This window comes from Notechis scutatus, chromosome 10, assembly GCF_049901735.1.
Source record: "Notechis scutatus isolate UNSWTSFEM ecotype Mainland chromosome 10, rNotScu1.2, whole genome shotgun sequence".
In the NCBI taxonomy this organism is placed as follows: domain Eukaryota; kingdom Metazoa; phylum Chordata; class Lepidosauria; order Squamata; family Elapidae; genus Notechis; species Notechis scutatus.
Window position 1 is genome coordinate 17,396,576 of NC_142018.1, and position 27,966 is coordinate 17,424,541.

General features: G+C 41.2%; 1 protein-coding gene across 8 annotated transcripts in view; it reads right to left on the reverse strand.

Moving 5' to 3' along the window:
• GRIA3 (glutamate ionotropic receptor AMPA type subunit 3) overlaps positions 1–27,966 on the reverse strand; it is a 144,326-nt gene that overhangs the window by 51,381 nt on the left and 64,979 nt on the right. For all 8 annotated transcript variants that reach the window (XR_015750728.1, XM_087972150.1, XM_087972151.1 and 5 more), the window contains exons 5-11: positions 24,494–24,547; positions 20,283–20,444; positions 13,619–13,786; positions 11,867–11,971; positions 11,201–11,308; positions 9,838–10,044; positions 2,660–3,036 (exon numbers count right to left, since the gene is read on the reverse strand). Coding sequence is in view for 7 of the 8 variants with exons in the window: in XM_087972150.1 (XP_087828276.1) it covers positions 2,660–3,036; positions 9,838–10,044; positions 11,201–11,308; positions 11,867–11,971; positions 13,619–13,786; positions 20,283–20,444; positions 24,494–24,547 (1,181 nt within the window). In the remaining variant the exon portion in view is untranslated. The remainder of the gene's footprint in view (positions 1–2,659; positions 3,037–9,837; positions 10,045–11,200; positions 11,309–11,866; positions 11,972–13,618; positions 13,787–20,282; positions 20,445–24,493; positions 24,548–27,966) is intronic.

A 27,966-nucleotide genomic window follows, 5' to 3' on the forward strand; every position in this document is an offset into this window, starting at 1 on the left:
GAGTCCAATAGAATATGAGGGCTTCTTGGACAACAAGCTTCTCCTTCTGTCTTCTCCACGACTACAAATATATTTCCATACTGCCATCATTTTTACCCCCCCCTCCCTCCAGTCTTCCAAAGCAGTTTGAAACCCGCCTGTAACCATCTTCATGCTCCCTCTTCTAAACTCTAAGAAGCAACTGAACTTCTGGGAAAGGAAGAAGCTAGGACGGAGGCCAGACCTTCCATGGGTCTCACAGGACAAAGTGCTAAACTTTGTTGCAATGCCAAATAGTCTGCATTACCCAGCAGTTAACTCAGTTCCCAGATAATGTCATGTGATCTGATAGACTACAAGCTAATTTTGAACGAGTGGACAGATTTCAAGTGGAAGTGCCCAGAGATAGCCTGCCTTTGAACTATTCTTCATCTCTTACAGCAGTGTTTCCCAACTATGGCCATTATAAAATGTGTGGACTTCAATGCGCAGAATTCCTCAGTCATCTTGAGTGATTCAGATCATATTCACTGAGGAATTCTGGAAGTTGAACTTCACACATCTTAAAATGGCCACATTGCCCTACAGCGTTGCCCTTTGACAGTTGCCCGTCAAGCCAACAGACTCTACTATAAGTTCCCGAGCCAACAAGATGAGGTTTGCACAGCTCCATGTGCAATAAAAGAAAAATCAGTTGATTTCACAGCTCCAAATAAACTTCTATCATTCAGGAGAGCCCATTTTTAACCTCATTCCAAGTTGCCTTTTTTTGGACCTGCTAAATTATCCCTTCAGAGGCTGAGCTCTTTCCTCTCGTGAAAAAAAGGACTGATAATTAATTATATGGTATTTCTTTCAACATGCTAGACTTTGGTTCTTTGCTGGACCTTCCCATTACTATTGTATTTCTGGCTCCCTGACCTTTGCTGGGGTAATTGCCAAAATCACATTGCAGAACACACGAACACATACAGAGCAAGAGTGGGAAAAAGGGAGAGAAGGAGAGAGAGAGAGAGAGAGAGAGATGGAAAGAGTGTGTGTATGAGAAAGAAAGAGACAAGAGAGAGAGAGGCAGAGAGAGAGGGGGAAGAGAGAGAGAGATGGAAAGTGTGTGTATAAGTGAGAAAGAGATGAGAGAGAGAAAGAGAGAAAGGGAAAGAGAAAGAGAAAAATGTGTGCGTGTGAAAGAGAGAGAGACAGAGTGAGTGTAGAGAGAAAAGAGATGAGAGAGAGAGTGAGAGAAAGAGGGGGAGAGAGAATGTGTGTATGTGAGAGAAGGAGACAAGAGAGAGAGAGAGAGAGAGAGAGAGAGGCTGAGATGGAAAAAGTGTGTGAGAGAAAGAGGAATGGAAAATGCATGAGAGAGAAAGAGACAAAATAAAGAGAGAGAGGCAGAGAGAGAGAAAAAGAGAAATGTGTTTGTGTGTGTGAGAGAGAGAGATGGAAAGAGTGTGGGTATGAGAGAGAAAGAGACAAGAGAGAGGAGAGAGAGAGAGAGAGAGAGGCACAGAATTCAATACATCGCAATTCTCTGAAGGGAGATCTATAGAGGAAGGAGTGTGCTCCGCGTGTCTGGGATGATACAAATCAAAAGACAAAAGGGTCATGACAAGAAAAGCACCTGACAAAATGAAAGCAAGCAAACGAGAAAACCCACAGAGAAGGACCGAAAAGGTTAGCACAGGGGCAGCAACGGAACAGCAAAGCATGGGGAGATCTTATATTTTAAATGCTGTGACAACATGTGAGCTCTATCAAGCATTAGCCACCGTCTTGCAAAGCAGAAATCAAAAAGTGTTACATGCACCAAGCGGATGGCCGTAAAATGAGCTATGCAGCAAAAACACGGTAGCTCTCCAAGCATCACCAAGAGATGTAGAAAAAGAAAACCCGATGCATTTTACAGTCTCGACATGGTGGATATAAGTTCTGGTCGCGATCCGTGAGGAAAAAAAAAGCCATTGATTAGCCATATCCTCGGTGACGGCCGCTTGACAGAGGATGCTTATGTCGTTGAAGGAGATACAGGTAGTCCTCGACTTACGACCACAATTAAGCCCCAAATTTCTGTTGCTAAGCGAGACAATCGTTCAGTGAGTTTTGCTCCATGTTATGCCCTTCCCTTTCACAGTGGCTAACTTATTAACACGGTTGTTAAATAAATCTGGTTTCTCCAGATTCAGAAGGTCGTAAAAAGATCATGTGACCCCAGGAGCAGTGGTGGGATTCAGCCAGTTCGCACCGGTTTGGGAAAACTGGTTGTTAACTTTCTGAGCAGTTTGGTGAACTGGTTGTTGGAAGAAATCATTAGGGCGGAGAACCGGTTGTTAAATTATTTGAATCCCGCCACTGCCTGGGACGCTGCGACCGTCATCAATATGAGCATTGCCAAGCATCTGAATTTGGATTACGTGGGGATGCGGCAACAGACAGCCGTGTGACACTCGGTCCTAAGTGAACGTGAAAAGGGAAGGCGCGGAAGTTCTAACTTTGAACGGTCAGTCAGTGGACCGTTGTAAGTCGAGGACTACTTGCATTAGGAAGAAGACAACTTTGGAAAGTGATCGAACGACATCTCGGAGAAACGTATATGCACCATGGTTCTCTCCCAGCCAACCATAAAATGCACAAAGGGCGTGATGGGTGTTAGAAGAAGAATACGAAAGAAACCAAAACCAACCTTGGAGAAATATCACATCCTTGCTGCATAAAGGCACCCAGGGAAAACCAAAGGCTGTTAAATATTCCAAATTCATTGGGCGGATCTGGTGGGTTTTGAGGGTCGCGAGGTTCTTCCTGGTTATCTTCCAAATGCCACTCGTAAGGACTGAATCGGCTGACTAGAAACAGAACTACGCTGACGCCAATGTACGCAAAGACTATACACATCCAAATTTCATAGGCCAAAGGATCCAGAAAGGAGAAAACCCCTGGTTTAGATTTCTGGGGCTTCTTGATCATGATAGATATGCCCAAGCTCATAAAAGGTTTGGAAAAATCTATGACTTCTTCTCGGACCAGGGTTATGGTCAGTGGGGCAACAGCTATATCTGCTCTCTGGAAAGACAGAACACAGACATAAAAAAGAAGAAGAAGAAGAGAAAATTACAGCACAATATCTTTGTTTTAACACAACAACAGTCCTCATCTCTCTTCTCTCTCTCTGACATGAGGTGCCTTGGCTCTTAGCACATTCTACCTCTCAGGGAAGTTGTGCTGGCTTGGTTGACCATCTGAGGTTCCTTATGCTTTTGGAGGAGAGCCAAGAGATTCTACATGTCTCTGACAGATTTGTAGGCACCATGTTCTACTCTAGTGATAGACTGGCCAGACCAAGGATCTAAGAAGCAGGAGAAGTGGTGGCCATATTCCTGTCTCTGGTTATGCGCTTCCTAAACGTGGCTGACTTGGTCATTTTTTTAGAGACCAAGATTTCTGGAGGGCTGGAGTCCTTCGTTTCATCCAACCATGCTTACCTTGCCCCCACTGCAGAAAAATGAGGATGGGGGAGGACTTGACCTTAAAATCATCTAGAGCTGAAGATAAGCAGTTTTAGGAAGTAGAAGCAGCCATAGAGACTGCATAACCTTGGAGAGATATGTAACTGAGAAAGCCAGCTCCACCAATTCCCTTTGTCATGCTGTAACAATAAATTTATTTTATTTATTTATGACACCTATATAGCCACCCATCTCGTGCTTGTGACTCTCTGGGTGGTGCACACAAATTTTAAAAAAACACAGAGCCAAGCAACCAATATAATTTAAACACATCCGTACATATCCAAAATAGCTCCCAGAGAAAATCTAGGGTGATTCTAATTCTGGCTGTGAGTGAAGTAGAAAAGAGAAACCTCTTTCTCTCACGGTTTGAGTATTAATAATATGGATTCAATTCATGTCTGCTGGCTATATGGCTTGGCTGTAGATTGTTTTATAAAGCTGTTAAGCCTATGACAGATGAGATGAAACCATGGATTGTGTACCTATTCCACTTGGTTGTTCTTGGGTGGACGTATTACACCAGAAACTGGGGTAGAATATAATCTGGATCCCAGAAGGGAGGGGCTGCATTCCAGAGGACCAGGAGACAATGAAGTTTAAATAATTTGGTTGGAGGAAGAGAGTTAAGGCAGCTGCTTCCTAGAAAATGTTCACCTCATATCTTCAATGATACAAATAGTTTGCTTTAGTCTGGCAAGATTCTGTCTACAGGTAAGCAATAATAAAGGAACTTGCTTAGAAGAATCTCGGTATGTCTTTCTTGGTTTTATTTTTGAGCCCGACAGAAGCTGAGTTTCTTCAGATCTGTCACCCCATATCTGCTAGCACAACCAGTATCAATCATTTTTCTACACAATGCATGTCAGAGGGAAGGTATTGGGAGAAACACCTTGATCCTTGCTTTTAACTTTAGTAATACAGTTCTAAGTTCTGGAAAGGAAGCCAAAGTGCATTGCCAATGAACCGTATATTAGTCTGATCAAAATGTTTAATCTTCAAAACGTATCGTGAGCTTATTATGAAGGCATCACCTTCCTTCTTTCCAGAGAATTGCCAAATGGCATTATCTTGTCTTCTGCAGAGGGTGGGGATGAGGTTAAAAACAACTCTTGGGCAAAGAGTGTATGTGTTTTGGAATCTGAATAAAACTTCTGATATATCCAGCTTCCATTTTAGCTCAGAAAACGTTACTAGTCCCATTGGCCAAGAAAATAAGAGATGAATATATCTGAGAAAAGAATAAGAGGGATATTATTAAAATATATTTTGATAATATTATTTTGAGGATCTATGCTGCTGCTTCCTTTTTCCCTTTCAAGAACCAGGAAGAAGAGTTGAGTGGATTAGTTCACTGTCTTGAATTAAAAACATCAAGAATCTCATTCGATCACTTTATAAACTGGTGTGTACTAAACATAAGATCCTATCTATCAGTAGACTCTGGACCAACAGCCCTTACTGATGCCTCAGCTCCACCACAGGTAATTAATCCAACTTTCTACAGTAACAGCTAAGCAGGTGTGAAAATATTGGATAATGAAGTTGAAACTATCTGGGTTTTTTATTTTATTTTACTTTTGCCAATTGGATCTCACTAATTCCTGTTTCGGACATCTTACTTGCACCACCTGGACTTTGCGAACTGTGGGCTTTCCTATTTAATGTTTTTGTTTTTAAGCAAATGGCCATGTACAAGCAAACCTCATGCATTTATGTTTTCCTTTTCTTGGCCATTCCCCAGTTCAAGAAACGTACAAAAAATCGTTAGCTTAGTTCAAAGCATCAGGTTTTCTGCTCGGTTCAGCAAAACTTGGCAAGCCCACTTATAAGCATTTGGCAATTTTCTTGTCCCCATAGAGAGAGAAAGAGAGAGAGAGATGAAGGAGTGCACTCATGCTTGGACTCCAAGTAAGACATTCCAGAATCAGCCTTCTGAGTTGGACTGATCTCAAAAGAAGTCACGACAGTTTGGGCCGGAGCCAAATCACTCTATGAAACTTTGGCATTTGTACAAAAGTTTAGTTAGCGATAAACCCTTCTCCATTCACAGGATACATCTGCTGCAGATCAAAATATCTCAGACGATATCACGAGTTGGATCATAAGAGTAGCACGTGCTTAGCTATCTTCCAAGGAAGGTTAAAAGGGAGCAGTACCAACAGGCAATTGAAGTTTTCAAAACTTGAAGATGATATTTAAATCTGGCAACATCTAATTTTTGAATGGCATGCTCTAAAACTTGAATGAAAAGACTTGAATGCTGCCATTATAGAAACAAAACTTAACTTTATTTGAACTGTTTAATTGAAAACTAGTAGCTACTATTCCACTATTAAAACTGATGCCAGCCAGACTATGGAACAACTCAAAAAAGTAGTGCAAGATCAGAAGTTGTGGAGAAACCTCACCCATAGAATAGCCAAGAATTGTACGTGGCTAATGGATAACATTATCAGCAGCAGCAGCTACAATTCCTTATCCAAGTATTTTGCAATTTTGCAATTTATTTAGCAATCAGAAATTGTAAGTTGGTAGCAATTTAGAGAAGAGTCCAGAGAGAGCCACATGCTAAGCTCCCAGGAGGCATCTCAAGTTCTTACACCCCTTTGTGTTGTTATGACCTTTCCTTGAATGGACAACTGTAGCAAATGGAAGGAGTGCCAGTTTGAATTGAATGGATGTTAAAAATAAATGGACACAATAGAAGTCATTCTCACCTGTTGAATTCATTTGCATCAAGTTATTTCATTTACATAACTGCAGTCAATCATCTGGATGGCTTCAAATATAACAGGCTTTGGTTTGGGGAATTGCCAGCTAGGCTGGAAGGAGGGGTCAAGCGAGGGCCTAGCTTGGAGTCCCTGTGCAGTTGCAAGCGGCATAAATTTGACATCTCCCCAAATCCATGAAGTCTTATTGGGTCATGGCAAACAGTCTCAGGGGATTGTTGTAACATAGATTATAAATAGTAAAATGGTGCAGGGCATAAAACTCAGGTCTCAGAGAAGATCAAAGCCAGCCATATCTCCCTGTATGTTGTGTTCTTGTAGGCAACTGAATCTGGAAGGAGAAACTAAGTGAAGGTGGATGAGAAGATACAGTTCAAGAACCAAGGTGTTGCTTTTTGGTGTCCCTATGATGAGGAAAGAAGGTTATCTATCATACACAGATAACTAAACCTCCCACCCTATTTTTTATGCCTTTGAGTCAGTCTTGATTCTGGGGGACTGCCTGGATAAGTCTGCCATTTTCTAGGCAAGAATTCAGAAATGGTCTGCCTTATCTACTTCCCAGGGCTGAAAGAGAGGGACTGGTCCAAGAAGAAGCCCAGTTGACTTTCATGACTAAGGTGAGATTAGAACTCACCATCTCCTGGTGGTTGGCCTAAGATCACCCAACCAATGTTCATGCCCAAGATGAGACTAGAACTCACATCTCCTGGTGATTGGCGTAAAGTTCCTGAGTGGGCTTTCATGCCTAAGGCAGGACTAGAACTCACTGGCTCTTGGTTTCTAGCCTGGTGCCTTAACCACTAAAGCAGAGCGGCTCTGTAGCCTGTTGAATCTTGCTGTATCCCTAGGTGCAGTAAAATGTATGTGGTTGCAACACGGCTTTGCTAAAGGGTACATCAATGCAGCTTAAATCACACCCTTCCTGTTGGATAAGGGCAATATTAACAACAACAACCAATTAAACAAAAACTTCTTTGCTGAATTTAGCTGGCTAAGGTATCGGGTTTAGTTTAGCTTTCCTCTTACCATGAATATTTTTTTGCATATCAAAGTAGTGCAAATTACTCACGGAAGGGGAAAAGGGAATAGAAAATCTTTAGCTTCGGTTAAAGAAAAGAAGCTCTCTATTTTATTATTAGAAGAACTGTATGACCTAACTTAACACTAAAAATAATTAAATATCCTATAAATATATCTACATTGGGCAGGCCAATCGTAATCATAATTACTAATCGTAATCATAATTTATTGCATTTATATGCTGTCTGGATCCCAGTGATTCTGGATGGTTAGGAATGACTGAACACAGAAGATGTTAAATACTTTCAGTATTAAATACTTTCACTGAGCAACAATCTCTTCTTGTTGATCATACATATGAATAAAGATACAGAGGATGAGCTGTGCTTTGCAGTGCAAAGTCTACTAGATAAAATGGGACTTTTCTTAATCAACACAGATACAAGATCTCTTAGGATATTAAATTTAGTAGCTGGAACTGTAAAGTGTACAATGGGCCAGAAGACACAGTTGTAATTGATTGATTGAAGAAGGCGGGCTCCTGAATGAGGCAATCTACGCTATGATTGGTTGCTGTGGGTGTAAAGGAGTAGTTTTCCTTTTTCCCCGCCTTTTTTCTTCTGTGTGCTCTGTATGCTGTTTGATTTACCTCACAACGTTTCTGTGTTGCTTGACTATCTCGTCTGCTGCAAATATACATGTTAAATATATAGATTTAGTATAAAACTACAAGTTTGTGTCGGTCTCTCTGACTTCATTTGGACAGTGCTGTGCAGTTGCCTGACACAGATCCAACAAAACCACTTCCAGGAATGCAGGTGGCCTGAAAAACATGGCGTCACCTGAATAGAATCCGGACAGGCCGTGATAGAATTTAAGGCAAAGCTCTTCAAGTGGGGAATGGTCAAGAACCTGCAATGTGATTATGGAGCATCGGAACTTTTAGGATATTCGATTTGGTAGCTGGAACAGTAAAGAACAGAAGACAGTTGTAGTTGGTTAGTTAGAGAGTGCTGACTCATGCATGAGGCAAGCTACGCTATGATTGGCTGCTGTGAGTTTAAAGGGGGAGTTTCCCTTTTTCCCCACCTTTTTCTTCTGAGCGCTCTGTATGCTATTTGATTTACCTCACGACATTCCTGTGTTTTGACTAACTCATCTGCTGCAAATATGAATGTTAAATATATTGATTTATATAAAACTTCAAGTTTGTGTCAGTGTCTCCGGCTTCATTTGGGCAGCTCCTGCGCAATTCCTCGACGAGATCTGATTGCATGCCTGTTCTAAGGCACCCTGTTCTGCAGACTTTTTCGAAGGCTGTGATGATTGAACGACAGTCCATGCAGACACAGCTTCCTGATGTGTACACCGAAACAATCTGAATGGTGACATTCGGTACGGAGAGGAATGGCTTTTTCACACTGAGCGAGAACATTTACATCAGAAAGACTCCAGGTGTTTTACAAATCCTTGCTGGGAAAGATCAAGCTCATATCACTCATCCACAATTTTACTATGTCACATTCTTTGAGGTTAAAAATCGGGCCAAATATTACTCGGCACATTAACCCAAAGCCTAGGTTACAGCATTGACTTCTCCTCCAATTATTCTAATTTCTCAAGAGCTCAGATAAGCAAGGGAGCACACCCGTTTTTGCTTAACCTAACACCAACATCCTTGTAATGTTAAAGCATCACTTGTGTTCTGTATCCTGCCTTTAGAACAAGCATCTTTCATGTGAGAACCATTTTAACAATGCTAAGAATATCTTTTTCATGACAGAGTTTTCTGCTTGATGCAAATACCCTATATTTTGGCACTGAAAAGGCCAGGAGGGGAACCTCAAGCTATGCTATCAAATGCATTTCTGTGGGAAGGGTTGAGCCTTCTCTTAGAAATCAAAACCAACCCAAAGATGAATAGAAACACTGCAAAGCTGTGGAAAGTCTGAACAAAGATTCTAAAGAAACGTTATTCTTCTGTCACTCACACTTAAACAATGCTGTTTAAGGAGAAGAAAAAATGAAGCACAATTAATAGAGAAGAACATAGGAAGTGGGAGTAAGATATGGCCTTGTCAAAATTCTACATTTTATGTTTCGGCTGCCTACCGATGGCCAATTCCATTCCTTCACCTCCAATGAAACAGTGAGATGTCAGATCACAAAATCTCCTGTTCTCACCATTAATTCTTAGAATTATAAAGGGAGCTGCTACAAAAAGAATTTTCATCTCAGAGTTCCTTGAGGGCAGCCAAGAAGAGGAAATGCTTGCTAGAATTCCCATTATTTCCTGGGGCAATAAATTCTGATAGAACTCTTCAGGTACATGATTAAATGGTTTTCAGCAAACCTGCTTGTTTCAGCTGATTGACACCATTAACTGATGAACAGTTGAAATCACAGAGCTAAGGACACCCATAAAAATATGTACCATCTCCATATTTGGACAGTCAGCATAGTTTATCTACTTGGATTTTGGTGGATATTCTTGCAGGATACATCTAAGCAGCTTTGCCAAGAAAGACAGATGGAAAGGAGATCCACTTAATGTTGGTGATATGGTCATAAAGCAAACGAGTAGCAGAATCATAAGGACTTACCCCATAGACCAGCTCACCCACCATGCCATTCCACATTTTAGTCTCAGGGTCCTTTGCTCCATACTTCCCATCAGGAACAATGGACAGGACGTATTTAATCCCGACATGTTTTGCAATTTCATAAGCAAGGTCAACACAATAGCCTTCGTATTTTTCATTCCCTTCCTTCTGGTCAGGAGACTGCTTGCGCATCACGTAGGGCGCTTCCTGGAAAATGACAGAAGGAGAAAATAAGTTAGAAGGGAGGGGTGGATTCCTTCAAATGCATAAACATTAGAAGGAATGGGGAGAAATCCCAACCAAAGAAGTGGGAAGAACCCAGAACTAAGAAGAAATTTCCCGCCAGTGAGAACAATGAATCAGTGGAATAGCTTGCCTCCTGAAATTATGGGTGTTCTATCACTAGAAGTCAGCTTTGGAAGCCATATTGACACCAGATGCTTCCACACTGCTACTTCTTGAGCCTGGGAAAATGGGAGCGGGGAATATCTTGGAGTGTATGTGGTTAGACATAATAGCATTCTTCTTCTAAGTCAAGGTCATGTTATTTCTACACCTGGGTGGGGGGACGTCTCACGTTGGGACGGATGGTGATTGGGGCATGTGATGCCATGAGGGGTGCAGGGGGTGGGTTTGTAATTTTTTACTTATTGCAAGGAAACACGGAACTTTCAGATTCGGGATTCCCCAGATGTGCCAGTTTACTATCCAAATAAAACAAAACTTTTGAGAAGATATCTATCTCTGAATTATTTGTTGGAGTGGAGGTTTTCTGGAACGCTGACATAGAGGTTTTCATGAAGAGGTAGGACAGCCATTTTGTATGGAATGGCATAAGGTGTTTGAGCAGGGGGTTGAATTAGAAGACCTCCAAGGTCCCTTTCAACCCTATGATTTTAATAGCAATAGCACTTAGACTTATCAACCACTTCATACATCTTTACAGCCCCCTCTAAGCAGTTTACAGAGTCAGCCTATTGCCCCCAACAATCTGGGTCCTCATTTTACCGACCTTGGAAGGATGGAAGGCTGAGTCAACCTTGAGCCTGGTGACATCCAAACTGCCAAATTGCAGGCAGCCAGAAGTCAGCAGAAGTAGCCTGCAGTACTGCATTCTAACCACTATGCCACCACCGCTTATTTTAAGTTATAAGTTCAAACATTAAGGAAAACCTGATCTGCCTGTCAGTTCAGAAAGTAGGCAGAACCATCCAAGTCTGGGGAAATCAAGTGCCGAGCAACCAATCCATATCATTATTCAGAAAACTACATAGGTCTTGTGTCCAGGAAGACATCAGGAGCTGACTGTGACCCAAAGGTATCAAGATTAGAAAACCATGGCTACAGGGAAATGACAACTTACAAGGATGGTAGTCACCACAATAGTTCTGTTCTCAACTGAGGATGTATCATTGGAAACAGTAGGATCGATTGCAGGCACAAATCGCTCATATTCATTCCAGTAACCAGCCTATAGTTGAAGAGAGCATTGACAAGTTAAGATAGTGAATTTGTGTTATTTATAGGTAGATAGGTACATAGATAGATAGGTAGATTAGATAAATAATAGATAGATAGATAGATAGATAGATAGATAGATAGATAGATAGATAGATAGATAGATAGATGATAGATTAGATAGATGATAGCTAGATGATAGATAAATAGGTAGATAGATGATAGATAGATAATTAGATAAGATAGATGATAAATAGATAGATGATAGATTAGATGATAGTGAGATGACATATGATATATAAATAATTAGATAGATAGATGATAGATAGATGATAGATTAGATAGATGATAGTGAGATGATACATAATTAGACAGATAGAAAGATAGAAAGATAGATAGATAGATAGTGAGATGATAGATGATAGATAGATAATTAGATAGATAATTAGATAAATAGATGATAGATATATGATTGATAGATAGATAAATAGATAGAGAAAGAGACACACACAGAGAGACAGAGACAGAGAGAGGACAGAAAAAGACAGAGAGAGAAAAAACCGTGGCTTACCTTCCGTGGCCCGCCAGGTCTCATTTCATACACATCAATCGTATAATTAGTTCTACGTCCGTAGGTGTCAAACTGAATATTTCCTGTCATTCCTTGAACCTGAACCTTGAAAATGATAAAGTTGCAACATAACAAGATACAGAAAGCCGCAAAGAAGTTGACATCCATGCCTTGATCAATATGCAAGAACCACAGTCGTTTTCAGCAATTCCATCAAAATCAAACAGTGGGTGGGTTCATCCTTAATGATCATGTCACCAAAGGAATGCAAAAGACAGAAGGGTGACCTATCCACTTGTAGCTAATTCTGCCAACTCTATCTGCTTCCCCTCCTCCTCCTAAGGGGGGTGGCTGTTTTTCTCAGCTGTGGGGGGGCATTTATGAAAGCCCTTAACAAGGAAATATGCCGGATGTCTTCATTAATATCTTTACACAACTAAAATAGTTTTCTTCTCGACTCCCTTTTGTTTCTACAGTGCCTGCTAAAGTGCATTTTGATTTTTCAGTGCCTCCTCTGCAGTGCAGTTTATTTTCTGCATTTTTTTTATTCCTGTGTTATATATTTATTAATGCTATTTTATCATTTCCATTGGCTTCTGGTTGGGATTTTTTTTGGGAAGGGGAGGAGAAATAAACATTTTTAGAAACTTTTAATGGTGCAACTAACTTTGCAAAATATACAAAAAAACATTGCATATTAGATAGATGGGTTAATCTAAAATTAATAAATAAGATGAATAAATGCAAAAATGAAAGTGCCTGACAAGAAAAATATAGGTTGTCTACCCTCCAAATAAGATGATGTAGTGCAGGATCCAATTTGAGTTGTTTGTTGGGACCAAAGGTTTATTCTTCCAAGCCTTCAGGCTTGTGCTGGAACCCATAATCAAGAAAATTCTCTCTCTCTTTAGAATGTATGCAACGGGTTGTTCTACATGTTGTATTTATGTGGTGCCTGGTTGTGTGTAGAACAGCCCTTTATGCACATTTTGGAGAGAGAGAAGTTCCTTATGATGAGCTCCAGCATAAGCCCAGAAGCTTGGAAGAATAAACCTTTGGCCCCCATGATTGACTCAGATTGGATCCTGCAACATTATCCTGCACATGTACTGTACTTTTGCCTTCATTCATAAGATGATGTAGCGTAATCGTATGTGAGAAAGACTTTGGGAGAAGAGATAATGCCTAGAGAACAGTCAGATAAGACAGGGGTCTCCAACCTTGGCAACTTTAAGCCTGGAGGACTTCAACTCCCACAATTCCCCAGCCAGCTGGCTGGGGAATTGTGGTAGTTGAAGTCCTCCAGGCTTAAAGTTGCCAAGGTTGGAGACCCCTGAGATAAGAGACAGCAAAGCCCAGAGCTGTATAGTGGGCAGAGCAAGAGGCTCAGAAGGGATTATAGTCTAAGTTCTCAGACTATAAAGGTGATGGTGGGAGAATTGAACTTTCAGTCTTGCAAGATTCTGATAATGTAGCTTTACAATAAGGTAGAGAGGGTTTATCGGGTTATGTTTCTTGTCTGGTCTACCAGGTAAGTCTGGCATCATCCCTGCAAGTCCTTGAGTACAATTCTCACTGCCAGGACCTTTGCAATCCAATCACTTGGGGAGAGTTTATTCTGACTTTCCTACCCTCCCATTATGCAGCTGTGGGTTGTGCTGTCCCTTATCTGAGCTTTCCTGTCTTCCTTCCTTTCCAAGGCCTTTCCCACTTACCAATACAGAGAAGCTGCCGTAACTTTAAAATCCTTACCATCTTCAACGCTCTCTCGATATCAATCCCTTGGCTCCAAGGCACGGCTGGGTTTGCTAAACAATCTCCAGCACTTCCTCTCCGGGATACATCGACCCGTTGCCTTCGGAGGTACCGGAACGCTTCTGCTATGATAAGGATCGCATCGTGGGTCAATGCAGATGTATACTAAAAGAGATGTAAAAGAGACAAGTAAGTGAACTTCATCCTGTAAGTGCTCCAAGTCTTTTTTCCCCTTCCTCCTTAAATAGCATTGAGTAATAGAGCCATGGTGGTGCAGTGGTTTGAAGGCACTATTGCAGGCTAACTCTGCTCACCGTCAGGAGTTGGAACCTAACTGTTCAAGTTTGACTCAGCCTTCCATCCTTCTGAAGTCAGTAAAATGAGGACCCAGATTATTTGGGGCAAGATGTTGACACTGTAAAATGCTTAGAGAGTGCTGTAAAGCACAGTGAAGTGATATATAAATCTTATTGCTATTGTTAACTCTGCCCACTGCCAGGAGTTCGATCCTGGCTCAAAGTTGACACAGCCTTCTATCCTTACAAGGTCAGTAAAATGAGGACTCAGATTGTTGGGAGCAAGATGTTGACACTGTAAACCACTTAGAGAGTACTGTAAAGCATGGTGAAGTGGTATATAAATCTACCACTTCACCATGCTTTACAGCTATTGCTAACTCTGCTCATTGCCAGGAGTTCGATCCTGACTGGCTCAAGGTTGATTCTCAGCCTTCCATCCTTCCAAGGTCAGTAAAACGAGGACCCAGTTTGTTGGGGTCATGAGGCTGTCCCTGTAAACCATTTAGAGAGGGCTGTAAAGCACTGTGAAGCGCTATATAAGTCTATTGCTAATATCACAATGCCTGTGTCAGTCCTATAAGGTAGACCAGACTAAGAAACAAACATCATATGAGTCAGGACAATTTTCATTGAATCAGAATCTTGCAAGTCTGAAGGTGCTTCCCTTCTTGCCTTTCTTGGTCTTTGTGGGAACTAGGGAAAGGCATGTCCAAGACATTTCTCAAATAACAGCCCCTCTTATCGGGCAATTGTCTGGGTAACACGTCTCCCTCCTGGCCTTTAAGAATAATCCCTATGCCCTCTACAGCTGTTTAATTTTATTTTTTTGTAATTAAAACAAATTCAGAAGACTCTTAAGACCTTGTGTGCAATTTGTCTTTTTTTTCAGCTTTTAGCAAAAGGATGCGGCTGCTTTAAGAGTCGCAGTTGCTTTAATGAGACATCTTAGCAAAATATCCAGCTGTTTTAACCCATACTAGAGAGGGGTTTTTGCTTGCCATCTTGAAGCTTGAGAAGTGCTCCTTGTGAATCATTTTTTAAGTGTGCACAGTAAGAAATTACATAATAATAACCCCTTCACATTCCCAGAAATGTTAAGTATCATTCTGAAATTAGACTATGGCTGAAAAAAAGGAAAGACAGAATGAAAAATAATTGTCGTGTCTTTTTTTGCTTCTCATCTCCGCTACTTCAAAGCTGTGACACGAGTGTGCCAGAAGACAGATTAACCTTTGAGATGGATAACAATATAAAATTCTATTTTTTAAAAATAGGATTATTGACAAGAAGCCCTAACAGGCCACAAAAACAGTTACAAAGTGTCAGGGGATGCAAGAGCTGATAAAGATAAGATGCATCTTTCAATGTTATCTAAATTTACCCTCCAAAAGGAGGATTTTTTTGGGGGGGAGGGGGTTTACATCATTCTTCAGAAGCTTTAACATTTCTTTAGATTATTGGGAGCTCTATCACAATAACATTCACCAAATGTTAACACAGGCAATAATGTATGACACCATTTCTTCTCTTGGTGGATCATGGGGACAAATTGATGTAGCTAAAAAAATAAAATTTTGCTAAAATAATAAAATGAATTAACCAACCTAGTTTGTCTGATTTTGAAGCAATAACGGGGGGGGGGGGGGGGGGGGGGGGGGGGGGGGGGGGGGGGGGGGGGGGGGGGGGGGGGGGGGGGGGGGGGGGGGGTTTTTTTTTGTTTTTTTTTTTGTGGGGGGGGGGGGGGGAACAACTGTGAAGTATATCTCACTGGGCTACATTTTGTATCGTGATTTTCAGGGGTTGGTATACTGGGGTATGAAGTGATATACGCAGTTAGCAATAAATCTGTTTTGCTTTTGTTTTTAGCCTAAAATATCCTCACGGTATAATTCCACCGTTTTTTCCCCCACACGGCTCAAAATTACAGTTCTCATCGACTATATAAATCTGATAAACCTTCCCACTCGTAGGGAGGTAAAAATCTATAAAAAAATTTTTTTCATTTTTCTTTTTCCAAAAAACCCAATTCATCAGATAAAAAGATAGGAAGCATTCTGAAATTAGAGATTTGTCTCTTTTTCTGGACAAATAGTATTTTTGGGGTCAGCATTCTTTAGATACACACTGGAATGCTGCATCCAGTTTGGGTTGCCACGATGTAAAAAAAGATGTTGAGACTCTAGAAAGAGTGCAGAGAAGAGCAACGAAGATGATTAGGGGACTGGAGGTTAAAACATAGGAAGAATGGTTGATGGAATTAGGTATGTCTAGCTTGATGAAAAGAAGGACCAGGGGTGACATGATAGCAGTGTTACAATATCTAAAGGGTTGCCCCAAAGAAGGAGTCAATCTATTCTCCAAAGCACCTGAAGATAGGATGAGAAGCAATAGATAAAAACTAATCAAGGAGACAAGCAACCTGGAATTCAGAAGATATTTCTTGATAGAACAATGAATCAGTGGAACTCCTTGCCTCCAGAAGTTATGAATGTTCCAGCACTGGAAGTTTTTAAGAAGGGATTGGACATCCATTTGTCTGAAATGGCATAGAGTTTCTGCCTCAACAGGGAGTTGGACTAGAAGACCTCCAAGGTCCCTTCCAACTCTGTTATTCTGTTAAAGGAAATCAACCCTTAATTTTCAAGAATTACATGTAGTCCTTGACTTACAACAGATCCCTTAGCAATCGTTGGATGTTACAATGGACCTCCCAAAACTTACAATCTGGTTCCAATGTTCTGATGGCCAGGCCCATGCGTACACACACACACACACACACACACACACACACACACAGAGTTATGTGACCACATTTCAGACACCTGGCACTTAGCCCATCTTTTAAGAAGATTTTTGGTCAGAAAAGATGCTTCCCGATGCCTTCTACTGTTGACCAACACAAGTTGCCTTCTTCTTACCAGTCCCACCAAGAGATTGAGCTACAGATTGCCTGTCTGCTTAACCCAGGTTCAGAGGTGGTATTCAGCTGGTTCTGACCAGTTCTGGAGAACCGGTAGCGGAAATTTTGAGTAGTTTGGAGGACCGGCAAATGCCACCTTTGACTGGCCCCGCCCCCATCTATTCTCTGCCTCCCGAGTCCCAGCTGATTGGCTGGGTCTTCTTTTGTTGTCCTGCACAGGAGAATGGAGCTGGAAGGCAGGTTAGTGGGGTGGAGAGGGAATGGGATTTTGCAGTAACCTTCTCCCATGCCCTGAAGATCATCACCTGTCACAGAGTTTGCCATAACATGCATGAGAGATGAAATGTCTACATTTCGCTGGCCATGGTTTTGCAAAGAATTTCAACCGTTGTTCTCCAATAGCTGTCCAATTAAGCATTGTATCAACCAGCAGTTGTCTTTCTGCAACTCTCCCCCCTCCCCAATTTTCCAATCAGGCTGCCTCAATTATCAGAAACCGTCATGCCATCCCTTCCACATCACACTGAGAGACAAATCTAATTTTCTATTTTATTCATATGCTGCTAACAAATGCATGAACATACAAAGCTGGTGAGGGGACTAGAGAGTTGATGAAATATTGAATAAATTAAAACACCCAGGCTCTCATTTCTAGCCAATTTTATTTCCTCATCAAATTTACTTCTTCTTCTTTTTTTTTGCTCTGAGGGGTGGGGCTGTCACTTTAATAAATACTTATTCATGTATTACAAATCCCAAGTGTTTTCCAACGTTAACAGTACAGGTAGTCCTTGACTTACAGCCTGTGATGACCCAGGGCGTGGCACAAAAGTAACAAAGTCACAAAAGTAGGTAAAGTCCCTTTAATTCCTCCAACTTGGCCCCCGATGTCCAGTTATCATCGGCTGGAGAAAAAATAACTCTCCCAAGAACAGTTTTTAAAGGGAAGAAATTCAGTCCGAACCCAAAGTACATCTAAATTATAGATAAAAACCAATATAAACCATGCTGCAGCAATTAACGACACAGGACAGGATAAGGAATTGAAGACTTCAAAAGATAACGAAACACACAGAGTGGGGAGGATGCCAGAACCCAGATAAGACTTAACAAACAAAGATAATGCACTCTTTGCTTCCAGGAAGGTGCTGTGCGCAAACACCCTTTATATCCTGTTTTCCCAGCTGCAGCTAATGAAGGGAATCAGGGCCTTTTTCTCCCCTGTAACCCATGTTGCTCCCTTATCCGTTCCTCCCTGCATGGCCTAGGATGAAGAGGGGGTGGCCCTGGGTCTTCCTCTGAATGCCCAGCCGAACTGTGCCCTTCCCCAGTTTCCTCCACAGCCACTGGAGCCACACTCCCATTCCCGATCAGCTGTTCAACCTCCCCCTCGGAATCAGATTCCAACAGGGGCATGACACAGCCACAGTGGAGCCCAAAACATCTGTTGCTAAGTGAGAGACAGCACAATGTTTATGAAGCACTAAGAAATATATTTAATAGAAAATTAATAAAAAAGAAATAAGCAAGGAAACAGAGACTTCTGTCCACATACCAAAACAAAAACAAATGGAGCAGTACTCAAAACACACCATCCCCAGTTAAGCAGCTGATAAAATGTAAGAATTGCTCACTCGGTCTGGTCTAATGCATGTTGGATTTTATGCATCGCTGCCTTTTCAGGTTACCGTTGTTACGAAGCTGCCTGCTGGCATCCCAGCATGACAGATGTGGCCAGAGGGAAGATGTCATGCTGTTCTTCCTTGTTGAGAAGAATAATTTGGATTTGTCTCATCTATTTGGCCTCCCTGATATTTGTATTATTTTGTTTTGTTTTTACATTGAAGAGTAAAGGTCAAACATCCATGTCTGTGGAGATTCTCAGTCATCCATGGTTGGCCCATAAGTGCTTTTTCCAAGGGCAACTGGACTTCTTTTGCTTTTCCTTGAAGATGTTTCACTCTTCATCCAAGAAGTTTCTTCGCTTCTGAACTGAGGAAGCTTTTTGAATGAGAAGAGAAATGTCTTCAAGGAAAAACAAAGGAAGTCCAGTTGCCCTTGGAAAAAGCATCTTTGGGTCATCATCCATGCATGGATGGATGGAGGGAGGGAGGGAGAGAGGAAGGGAGGGAGGAAGGGAAGGAGAGAGAGATTTATATCATATCTTCCTACTGGCTGGGGTTTTCTGTAGAATTAGAATTATCAGAGAAGCCATAGAGATTGAAAAAAGACCTGAAAGCATGAATAGAAGAGATGATTCCACCAGACTGTCAATTATTTGGAAGCCTGCACTCACAAACAAAAAAATCTCCACACCACTAGCCAGGCAAACACCTGGGCACAAACAGATCCCCCCTGATACCTCCAGCTCAAACACACCCCAACCAGGCACCCAGATGAAACCCAGCTTCCTAACTAATGATAGCCATCCATTTACCCGAAGCCAAGCTGCACTAAAGGCCTCCAATAAAGTAACACAATGCTGCCAGCCAATCAAGATACAAAAAAAGCCACAAAACAGACAGAAGATATTAGAGACACCAATCAAGCAGAACATAGCAAACCCCAAGACCAATAAACACAGACCAAGACTCCCAACGAATCAGGATGAAGAAAAAACCATTCTGGCACAGCAGTAGGCTAGCACCAAATTTAAAACTGAAACAACTGTAAAAGTCTGACTCACAGACGAACACAATACAGAAGCCTGATGATGGCAGATGAGATTCTGCCGAAATGTTGCTACAACTTTAAAAGCACAACTATAATGATGTGGGAAAATACCCGAACAAAGCTGAATACCATACATGTAAGTACCCGTGAAAACTTAAGAAAACAAATATGTATGTATGTATGTATGTATGTATGTATGTATGAATGTATGTATGTAAGTATGTATGTATATGTATATGTATATGTATATGTATATGTATATGTATATGTATATGTATATGTATATGTATACGTATACGTATATGTATATGTATATTTGTTTTCTTATGTTTTCATGGGTATTTATATGTATGGTATTTAGGTTTCTTCAGGTATTTTCCCACGTCTTAATATTTGTGCTTTTATTATAGCGACATTTTGGCAGAATCTCATCTGCCATCCTCAGGTTTGTGTATTGGGTTCTTTTTAATCTTGTGTGTCAGGCTTAGCAGCAATATATGCATATATATGTTATCTCTCTCTCTCTCTCTCTCTCTCTCTCTCTCTATCTATCTATCTATCATCTATCTATCTATAGAACCAGAGATGGGGAGTATTGTCTTCAACTAAAATTAGATTATTTGTTCAAAGCAAATAACAGTTTATCACTCAAGCCAGAGCATCCATAGCTGAGCTAATATCAAAGAGGATTCAACAAATCTATGCCTTCTGTAAATGGTGGCCCTTCCCTTCCCACTCCCACCTTCTTTCCAATTATCTGCAAACTTACCTTTAATGGAGAATTTTTGGCTTCAGGAAATTCCCTTTCATCAAGTCTCACCCAACGCTGCATAAATTGTTGGACCAATGGGTTGTCATTATTAATGATCTGAAATCCGGTAATGTTGGCCCCAGCCTGGACCACTCTTTCCACCGAGATGTCCGTAAAACCCTTGAAAGAGAATGGACACATTTGAGGGGTTGATATCATTTGAGTAGCATTCGAACACACAGTCCCTGATCTTGGAAAAGAAAAAAATGACTCGTTGATGACTCTCACTCTGTCAAGAACCTTGGAGTACTCATATCAAACCACCTAAGCGCCAGAGCTCACTGTAATAGCATTACAAAAAAGACATTAAGAGTTGTCAATCTAATCTTACGAAGCTTCTCCTCCAGAAATATTGAATTGCTAACTAGGGCATACAAAACCTTTGCTAGACCAATGCTCGAATACAGCTCATCTGTCTGGAATCTGCACTGTATATTGGACATTAATACAATTGAGTGAGTCCAGAAGTATTTCACGAGAAGAGTACTACACTCCTCTGCTCGCAACAGAATACCCTATACCACCAGGCTTGAAATTTGGGGCTTGGACAATTTTGAACTATGCTGCCTACAGTTGGACTTAAGCATAGTACACAAAATTATCTGCTACAATGTCGTACCAGTCAATAACTACTTCAGCTTCAACCGCAACAATACAAGAGCACACAACAGGTACAAACTCAATGTAAACTGCTCCAAACTCGATTGCAGAAAGTACAACTTCAGCAACAGAATGATCAATGCCTGGAATGCACTACCTGACTCTGTTGTTACATCCTCTAACCCTCACTCCTTTAACCTTAAACTATCCACTATTGACCTCACCCCATTCCTAAGAGGACTGTAAGGGGCATGCATACGTGCACAATCGTGCCTACCATCCTTGACTTATTGTCCCTATTTATTCGTACCTATTTCCCTTATTCTTATCCATGTTTATATTTACTCCTATTATCTTGTAAGTGATTGATAAATCAAATAAATAAAAATAAAAATAAATAAAACACAGCTTTAAATGGGCCGTTAATTTGCTGAGTCCAGTTGGTGGGTTCCCATTCTGATAAACCATGTGTTAAGGAGGCATTTTGCTTTCGAATTGTGGTGCTGTAGAGAGGACTCTTGAGCAAGGCTCTTCAAACTTGGCAAGTTTAAGACTGGTGGACTTCAATTCCCAGAATTCCTGAGCTAACATGACTGGAGGAGGAATTCTGGGAGTTGAAGTCCACCAGTCTTAAACTTGCCAAATTTAAAGATCCCTGCTCTTGAGAGTCTCTTGGACTGCAAGGAGATCCAATCAGTCAATCCTGAAGAAAATCAGCCTTTGGAAGGATAGATGCTGAAAGTTGAACCTTAAATATTTTGGCCACCAAATGAGAAGAGAGGACTCCTTGGAAAAGACTTGGATGTTGGGAACGATGGAAGGCCAAAGGAGAACGGGACAGCAGAGGATGAGATGGTTAGATAGTGTCATTGACCCAATGAACATGAATTTGAACAAGAACCTTTTAGAATTACAGAGCTGGGAGGGACCTTAGAGGTCTTCTAGGCCAATCCACTGTTCAGGCAAAAACTCTATGCCATTTTTGACAAAAGATTGTCCAACCTGTTCTTGAAAACCTCCAATGTTGGAACATTTACAACTTCTGGAGGCAAGTTGTTCCACTGATTAATTGTTCTCACTATCAGGAAATTTCTCCTTAGTTCTAAGTTGCTTCTCTCCTTGATTAGGTTCCACCCATTGCTTCTTGTCCTACATCAGGTGCTTTGGAGAATATCTTGACTCCCTCTTCTTTGTGACAGCCTCTGAGATATTGGAACACTGCTATCATGTCACCCCTAGTCCTTCTTCTCATCAAACTAGACATGTCCAATTCCAGCAATTGTTCTTTATATATTTTAGCCTCCAGTCCCCTAATCATCTTTGTTGCTCTTCTCTGCCCTCTTTCTAGAGTTTCAACATCTTTTTGACAAACTCTGGGAGATACTGGAGGACAGGCGGCCAGGCATGCTATTGTCCAAGTGAGTCGCAAAGAATCTGGCCTTAGTGACTGAGCAATAACAAAGGAGGCATTTGAAATGGTAAGAGTGAGGAGAAAGAGTTTTATCACACACATGGAGAAAGCCAGGATTTGGGTTTTCCCCCCTTTTTCATCCTATGCCAAGGTTGAAGTTATCCTTTGCTAACAAATAATGAGAAAACAGCACCACTGATTTTGAGAAGCTTTGGCAGGAACAGCTGGATGTCCCCAAGTTGCAATCAATGGATTTGGTTATCATTGACTGAACAATTGATGACCTACCCAACAAGATGGCAGCATCTTAGCCAAACCTGCCTTGTCTAGCAAAATTGTGCATGGCCAATCCTAGTTAATATCTGGACAGAAAACCATCAGAAAATTCTAAGGGTTTAGACTAGATGGGGGGAATGAGAAAAGGAAGATTAAAAAAAGGTTTTAACAAACCGTTTCCATTTCGCAGCCAAGTGAACTACTATTTATGAGTGTGCCCATGTCCACAGAGCTGGTATATACTTACACCTATCACAGATACATATTTTGGCATGTACATAACCCAGACATTTTGGAGTCATTCTTGACTCCTGGACAACTACTTGCTCTCTTCTTGGCAAGATTTCAGAAGCTGTTTGCCATTGCCTGCTTCCTAGGGCTGAGAGAGAGGGACTGGCCCAAAGTCATCTATTTAGTTTTGTGCCTAAGGCAGAACTAGAACTCATAGTCTTCCAGTTTCTAGCCTGATGCCTTAGCCCATGAGCTGTCAAACTCATGGCCCACGGGCTGGATGCATCATGCGCTGGCCATTCTCACACCCGGTTTAGCGAAGGGGGAAAACGTTATGATACCTCACGTGATGCTGCTGTGATGATGCAAGTTTGATACCCCTGCCTTAATCAATGCACTAAAACAGTTCTCAGAAGCATATTTAAATTCTAAAACTGCACAGACCCACAAAGTTTGTTAGGGTTTGGCACACACTTACACATAGAATATAACAAGGAAGGCCTTTGAAAGTGCACTTAAGTGCATCGGAATGCAAATGACAATAAAAAAAATAGACATCAGTTTCAAGCTTTTAAATAAGATGCCCATTATTATCACTTCTCTTCACAATAAGCTTTCAGCTATATGGCCAAAATTGGAGACGTGAGTTGTTAAATAGCCTAGCAACTTGACTAGATGGAATTATGGATTAACACTGACTTTTTATCACAAAGTATAAAGTAACTAAGCTTTGTGCTGTATTTCCCAAGAGTCAGTTTTGTATTATGGAAAAAGAGATTTGGATTATCAAACTGAATGATTTGAGAGCAAATACAAATGATACAGTTTGGTTTAAATGATTAAAATAAGAAAATCCATTCAATGTATTTATTACGTATGATGGAGATTGGTGCATTGCCTGGTTTAGAAGCCATGAACTGAAAAATCATTTCTTACCGTATACTTTGGATACATTCTAATGAGAACTTCAGAATCTCGGTTTAAATGTTAAAACTGCTTGTCATTTGTTAAATCTTCACATTTTCCTTTCTGGATTTAATTTTCAATCCTGATGATTAAAGCCCCCAATGACTTAGTTTAAAATCAAAAATGAAAAACAAAGGGCCAGTTCTTATGTTATCACCTTTCTCTGATGAACAGAAGGCCCAAACATTTCAGTTGATCTTACTAAGTTTCTCATTCTATCACTTCTTTGGTTATGTTTTGTTTTTATTAAGTATGGAATGGAATGGAATGGAGGAGAGGATAAGAGAAGAGAAGAGACAGAGTAGAAGTAGAGAACAGAACAGAACAGAAGTTCTGTTTCCTATGCGCCTCTATAAGCATATTTTGCAAACAACATCCCATTATATATTTCTGATTGTTTTAACCACTATTTACATTCTTTTCGTTAATGCTTTCCCCAAATAAATATGTACATCAATATTTTGTTTTTATTTTGTTCTTGTTTAGGGATGTGTCTATATGGCCAGCCTTATGAAAAATTTGGAGACCCATGTTAATATCAAAAGACCGATGCATTTTAATGTTTGTTTATGAGAGTTTGGGGTGGAAAGCAAAATAGGCAGGTTTATATAAAGAGTAGGAAAAGAAAGCACTGGATTTCTTTTGGACATGTACAAGAATGCACATGAGTGCATAGAGAACTTACCAGGTTAGCAAGCATGTAGTGATAACTTCTGGAATTTTTACTGAGGGCTGCAACCTGCATAAAAGAAGAAGAAAAAAGATGAAGTGCTTAGCAGAAATAAAATTCTTTTCAATTTCAAGGGAAAGAGATTTTTTTAAAAAAAATATTGATTTGGGACAGCGTTTACATGGATTCTATTAGTGTTGTAGTTAGCCAGCAGCAGGTGTGGACGGCTGAGGAGAGCGAGGACTCAGATGAGGGGCCAGGACCATTAGGGAGTGGACTGCTGCCTTCAGAGATTAGGAAAGGGCAGTTACAACACCACAGGCGACTCGGGAGAAAGGCTGCAAGCTAATGGTCTCTCCTTCAAGAAGATAAAAGTCAGCTGTGAAACTAACCTTCTTTGCAGGAAGCAAAGACGTTTTGAAACTCCAGCCTCGTGGACATTCCAGTATCCTGAGTTTGTATTTGAAGATTCTTATTTTGCCAATTATTTCTTGTCTGTTATCTTTTAGCAAGTCTCGCACAGTTTGGCAAGGCTTGTGCTTATCCCAGCTAATTATTTTGTAAAAGCATTACAAAATATTGTATTCACAATTCATTTTGAATTGTGTTTGATTTGTCGGAAAAGGGCATGGATCAGAACAATTACTGAAGTCCACAAACCGGGAAATGCCCTTAGCCAAAGAGAGTTTCCACATTTAAATTAAAGTTTTTTGTAAAGGAACACATCTAATGGTGAAGCTGCTCTTAATGTGATGGAGAGCTGGGATTCCATAATCTTCTTGAGATGTTTAGCCCTAAAGGTAGTCCTCAACTTACAATTCATTTAGTGACTATTTCTCACACTTAGGGACCATTGAGGCATCCCCCTGGTCACGTGATCAAAATTCGGACGTTTGGCAATTGACTCCTATTTATGACAGTTGCAGTGTCCTTGGGGGTCACTGCAAAGATGGTCAAAGATGGGGGAGCCGGATTCACTTAACAACTGTGGGAAAAAAAAACCTATCATTAGATGTGACAAAACTCATTTCCCAAATGTCCCGTTTAGCAATAGAAATTTTGGGATCAATTGTGGTTGTAAGTCAAGGACTACATATATTTATATGTAGGCAGTGGTGCAATTCAACCAGTATAACAATCAATTTGGTGAGCATGTGTGTGCACAAAATACACGCGCGCGCCCAGCATTTAGAAAAGACAATTTTTTAGCTATAATACTTACCTTCTGCTGGAGGCCCGGTGAGTAAAACAGCTGAATCGGCTGTGCTCAAAAACAAGGAAATAAAGCACAGGAAAAGGGCAGGGGTGGGTGGGCAAGGCCAAATGATCACCAGTACAACCGGTTTGCCTGAACCGGTCCGAACCGGTAGAATCGGTTTCCCTGTATATAGGACCATGATGGCGAACCTATGGCATGCATGTTGGAAGTGGCATGCAGAGCTATTACTGCTGGCACATGAGCCCTTGCTCAGAGCAGATCTACTGCGAATGGGTGCGCCCTCTGCCCGCCAGCTGATTGTCAGATATTTGACATGCATGTGCGGGGTGTGTGGTGTGTGGGAGATGCTTATGCATGCACAGAGATGCATGGTGTACATGGGAGGGGTCTTGCTTGCATGCGCAGAGACTTGTGTTGTGTGGGGGATAGCACGTGAATGTGCAGAGATGTGTGATATGCAGGGGGGTCATCCAAGCATGCGCTGGGGAAGTGCCTCTCTGCATGCATTTCCTGCTGGGCAGGGGTGGGATTCAAATTTTTTAACAACCGGTTCTGTGGGTGTGGCTTAGTTGATGGGCGTGGCTTTGGTGGCCATGTGACTGGGTGGACGTGGCTTGGTGGTCATGTTATTGGCTGGGTGTGGCCAACTCAATATCACTCACATCGAGGCACGCATCTCCTCACCTGGCCTCTCATGACTGTGGGGATGCTGCAACAGTCGCAAGTGTGAAAAATGGTCATAAGTCACTTTTTTCAGTGCCATTGTAACTTTGAATGGTCACTCCACACAAGCAAAGTACTAGCAAAGGAAGGGAAAAAAACTCCAGAGATGTTCCTGAAACAGGAAGTCTAGTCCTGCCAAGAATGTAATAAGGGTTAACGGAGAGGCAGTTTCTGTAAGCAACACCAGAATGTTTCCTTCCTGCCTTCCTTACAGGATTAGGCCAGTAATTTCTTCTAACAACTGGTTCTCCGAACTGCTTAGAATGTTAACAACCGGTTCTAGCGAATAGGTGCGAACTGGTAGAATCCCACCCCTGCTTCTGGGTGCTGGTACGTGAGCACATGCGCAATTTTCAGCACAGGACTCCAAAAAGATTAGCCACCACTGATATAGGACATTCCATCAGAGAACTCAAGAGGCAGCCCATTACTTAATCTTGCAGGGTTTTCTTCCATAACATGAACTTCTGCAACTCATGGAAGGTACAGTCTATACCAAACAAGCTATTTTCTTGTTGTGCATCTAAGGACCACAAGTCTTTTTCACCAGGCTTCTGTGTGTACATATGCTGAGAGCAACTTCACAAATGGATTTCCATTATCGGAAGACACAGACCCACAAGTTGTTGTATTGTATGCTAATGGCCATATTACAAAATTGTCTCAACATTTGTATTCATGCTTCCCCAGTACAGTATATTGGATTATCAGGCAAATGTTAGAAGAATTTGCTTTAAATGCGTCTAGTATTGCTGGAGGCTGATAATATGAAACAGTACAATGATGCAAGACGTGTCAGGTATCCATGGAGAAATTTCTGTGAGTTGCTAAGGAATGAGACGTGTTGTTAAGAACTTTAAATGCAACTGTTCACTTTTTCCTGAAACGTGGTCTCTGGCACACAGATGCTGTCATCCTGGCAATCAATCTTGGGTGATTTTTTGACAAAAAGTTAAACTATAAATTTTATTGAGATAACACCAATGTTGTACTCTAAGAGTAGAATTTTGCTGTAACTCAGCCTTACTGACTTGGTGATCATCAGAGGTGTTGGATTAAATTTTCCCTGAGAGAAAGGTTGGTGTAGTGGCTAAAGCATCAGACTAGAAACGAAGAGGCCATGAGTTCTATTCCTGCCTTAGGCACAAAGCCAGCTGCGTGATCTTGGGCCCGTCCCTCTCTCTCAGGCCTAGGAAGGAGGCAATGACAAACTACCTCTGACACACATACACAGAGAGATCTCCCATAACTCAGATTGTATCTACTGGCCCTACGCAGAATCTAACAGCTTCTAATCTTCCTCATTCTTGGTAAGTAAGGGAAAGACTATGAAGAATATCTACTTCATATTCTCCAGTTTCAGAAGAGATTGTCTTATCAAACACCACAGAGTTGATGGCCTCCCGGAGGAAACTTGCCTAGCTTCTAATATCATTTTCAAAGGATGGAAATAGAAATGTCAACACCATAAGACTATATACTATGCACACTTAAAAATGGCTGACATGGGAAGGAAGAACTGATCTACATACATCACCAGCCACAA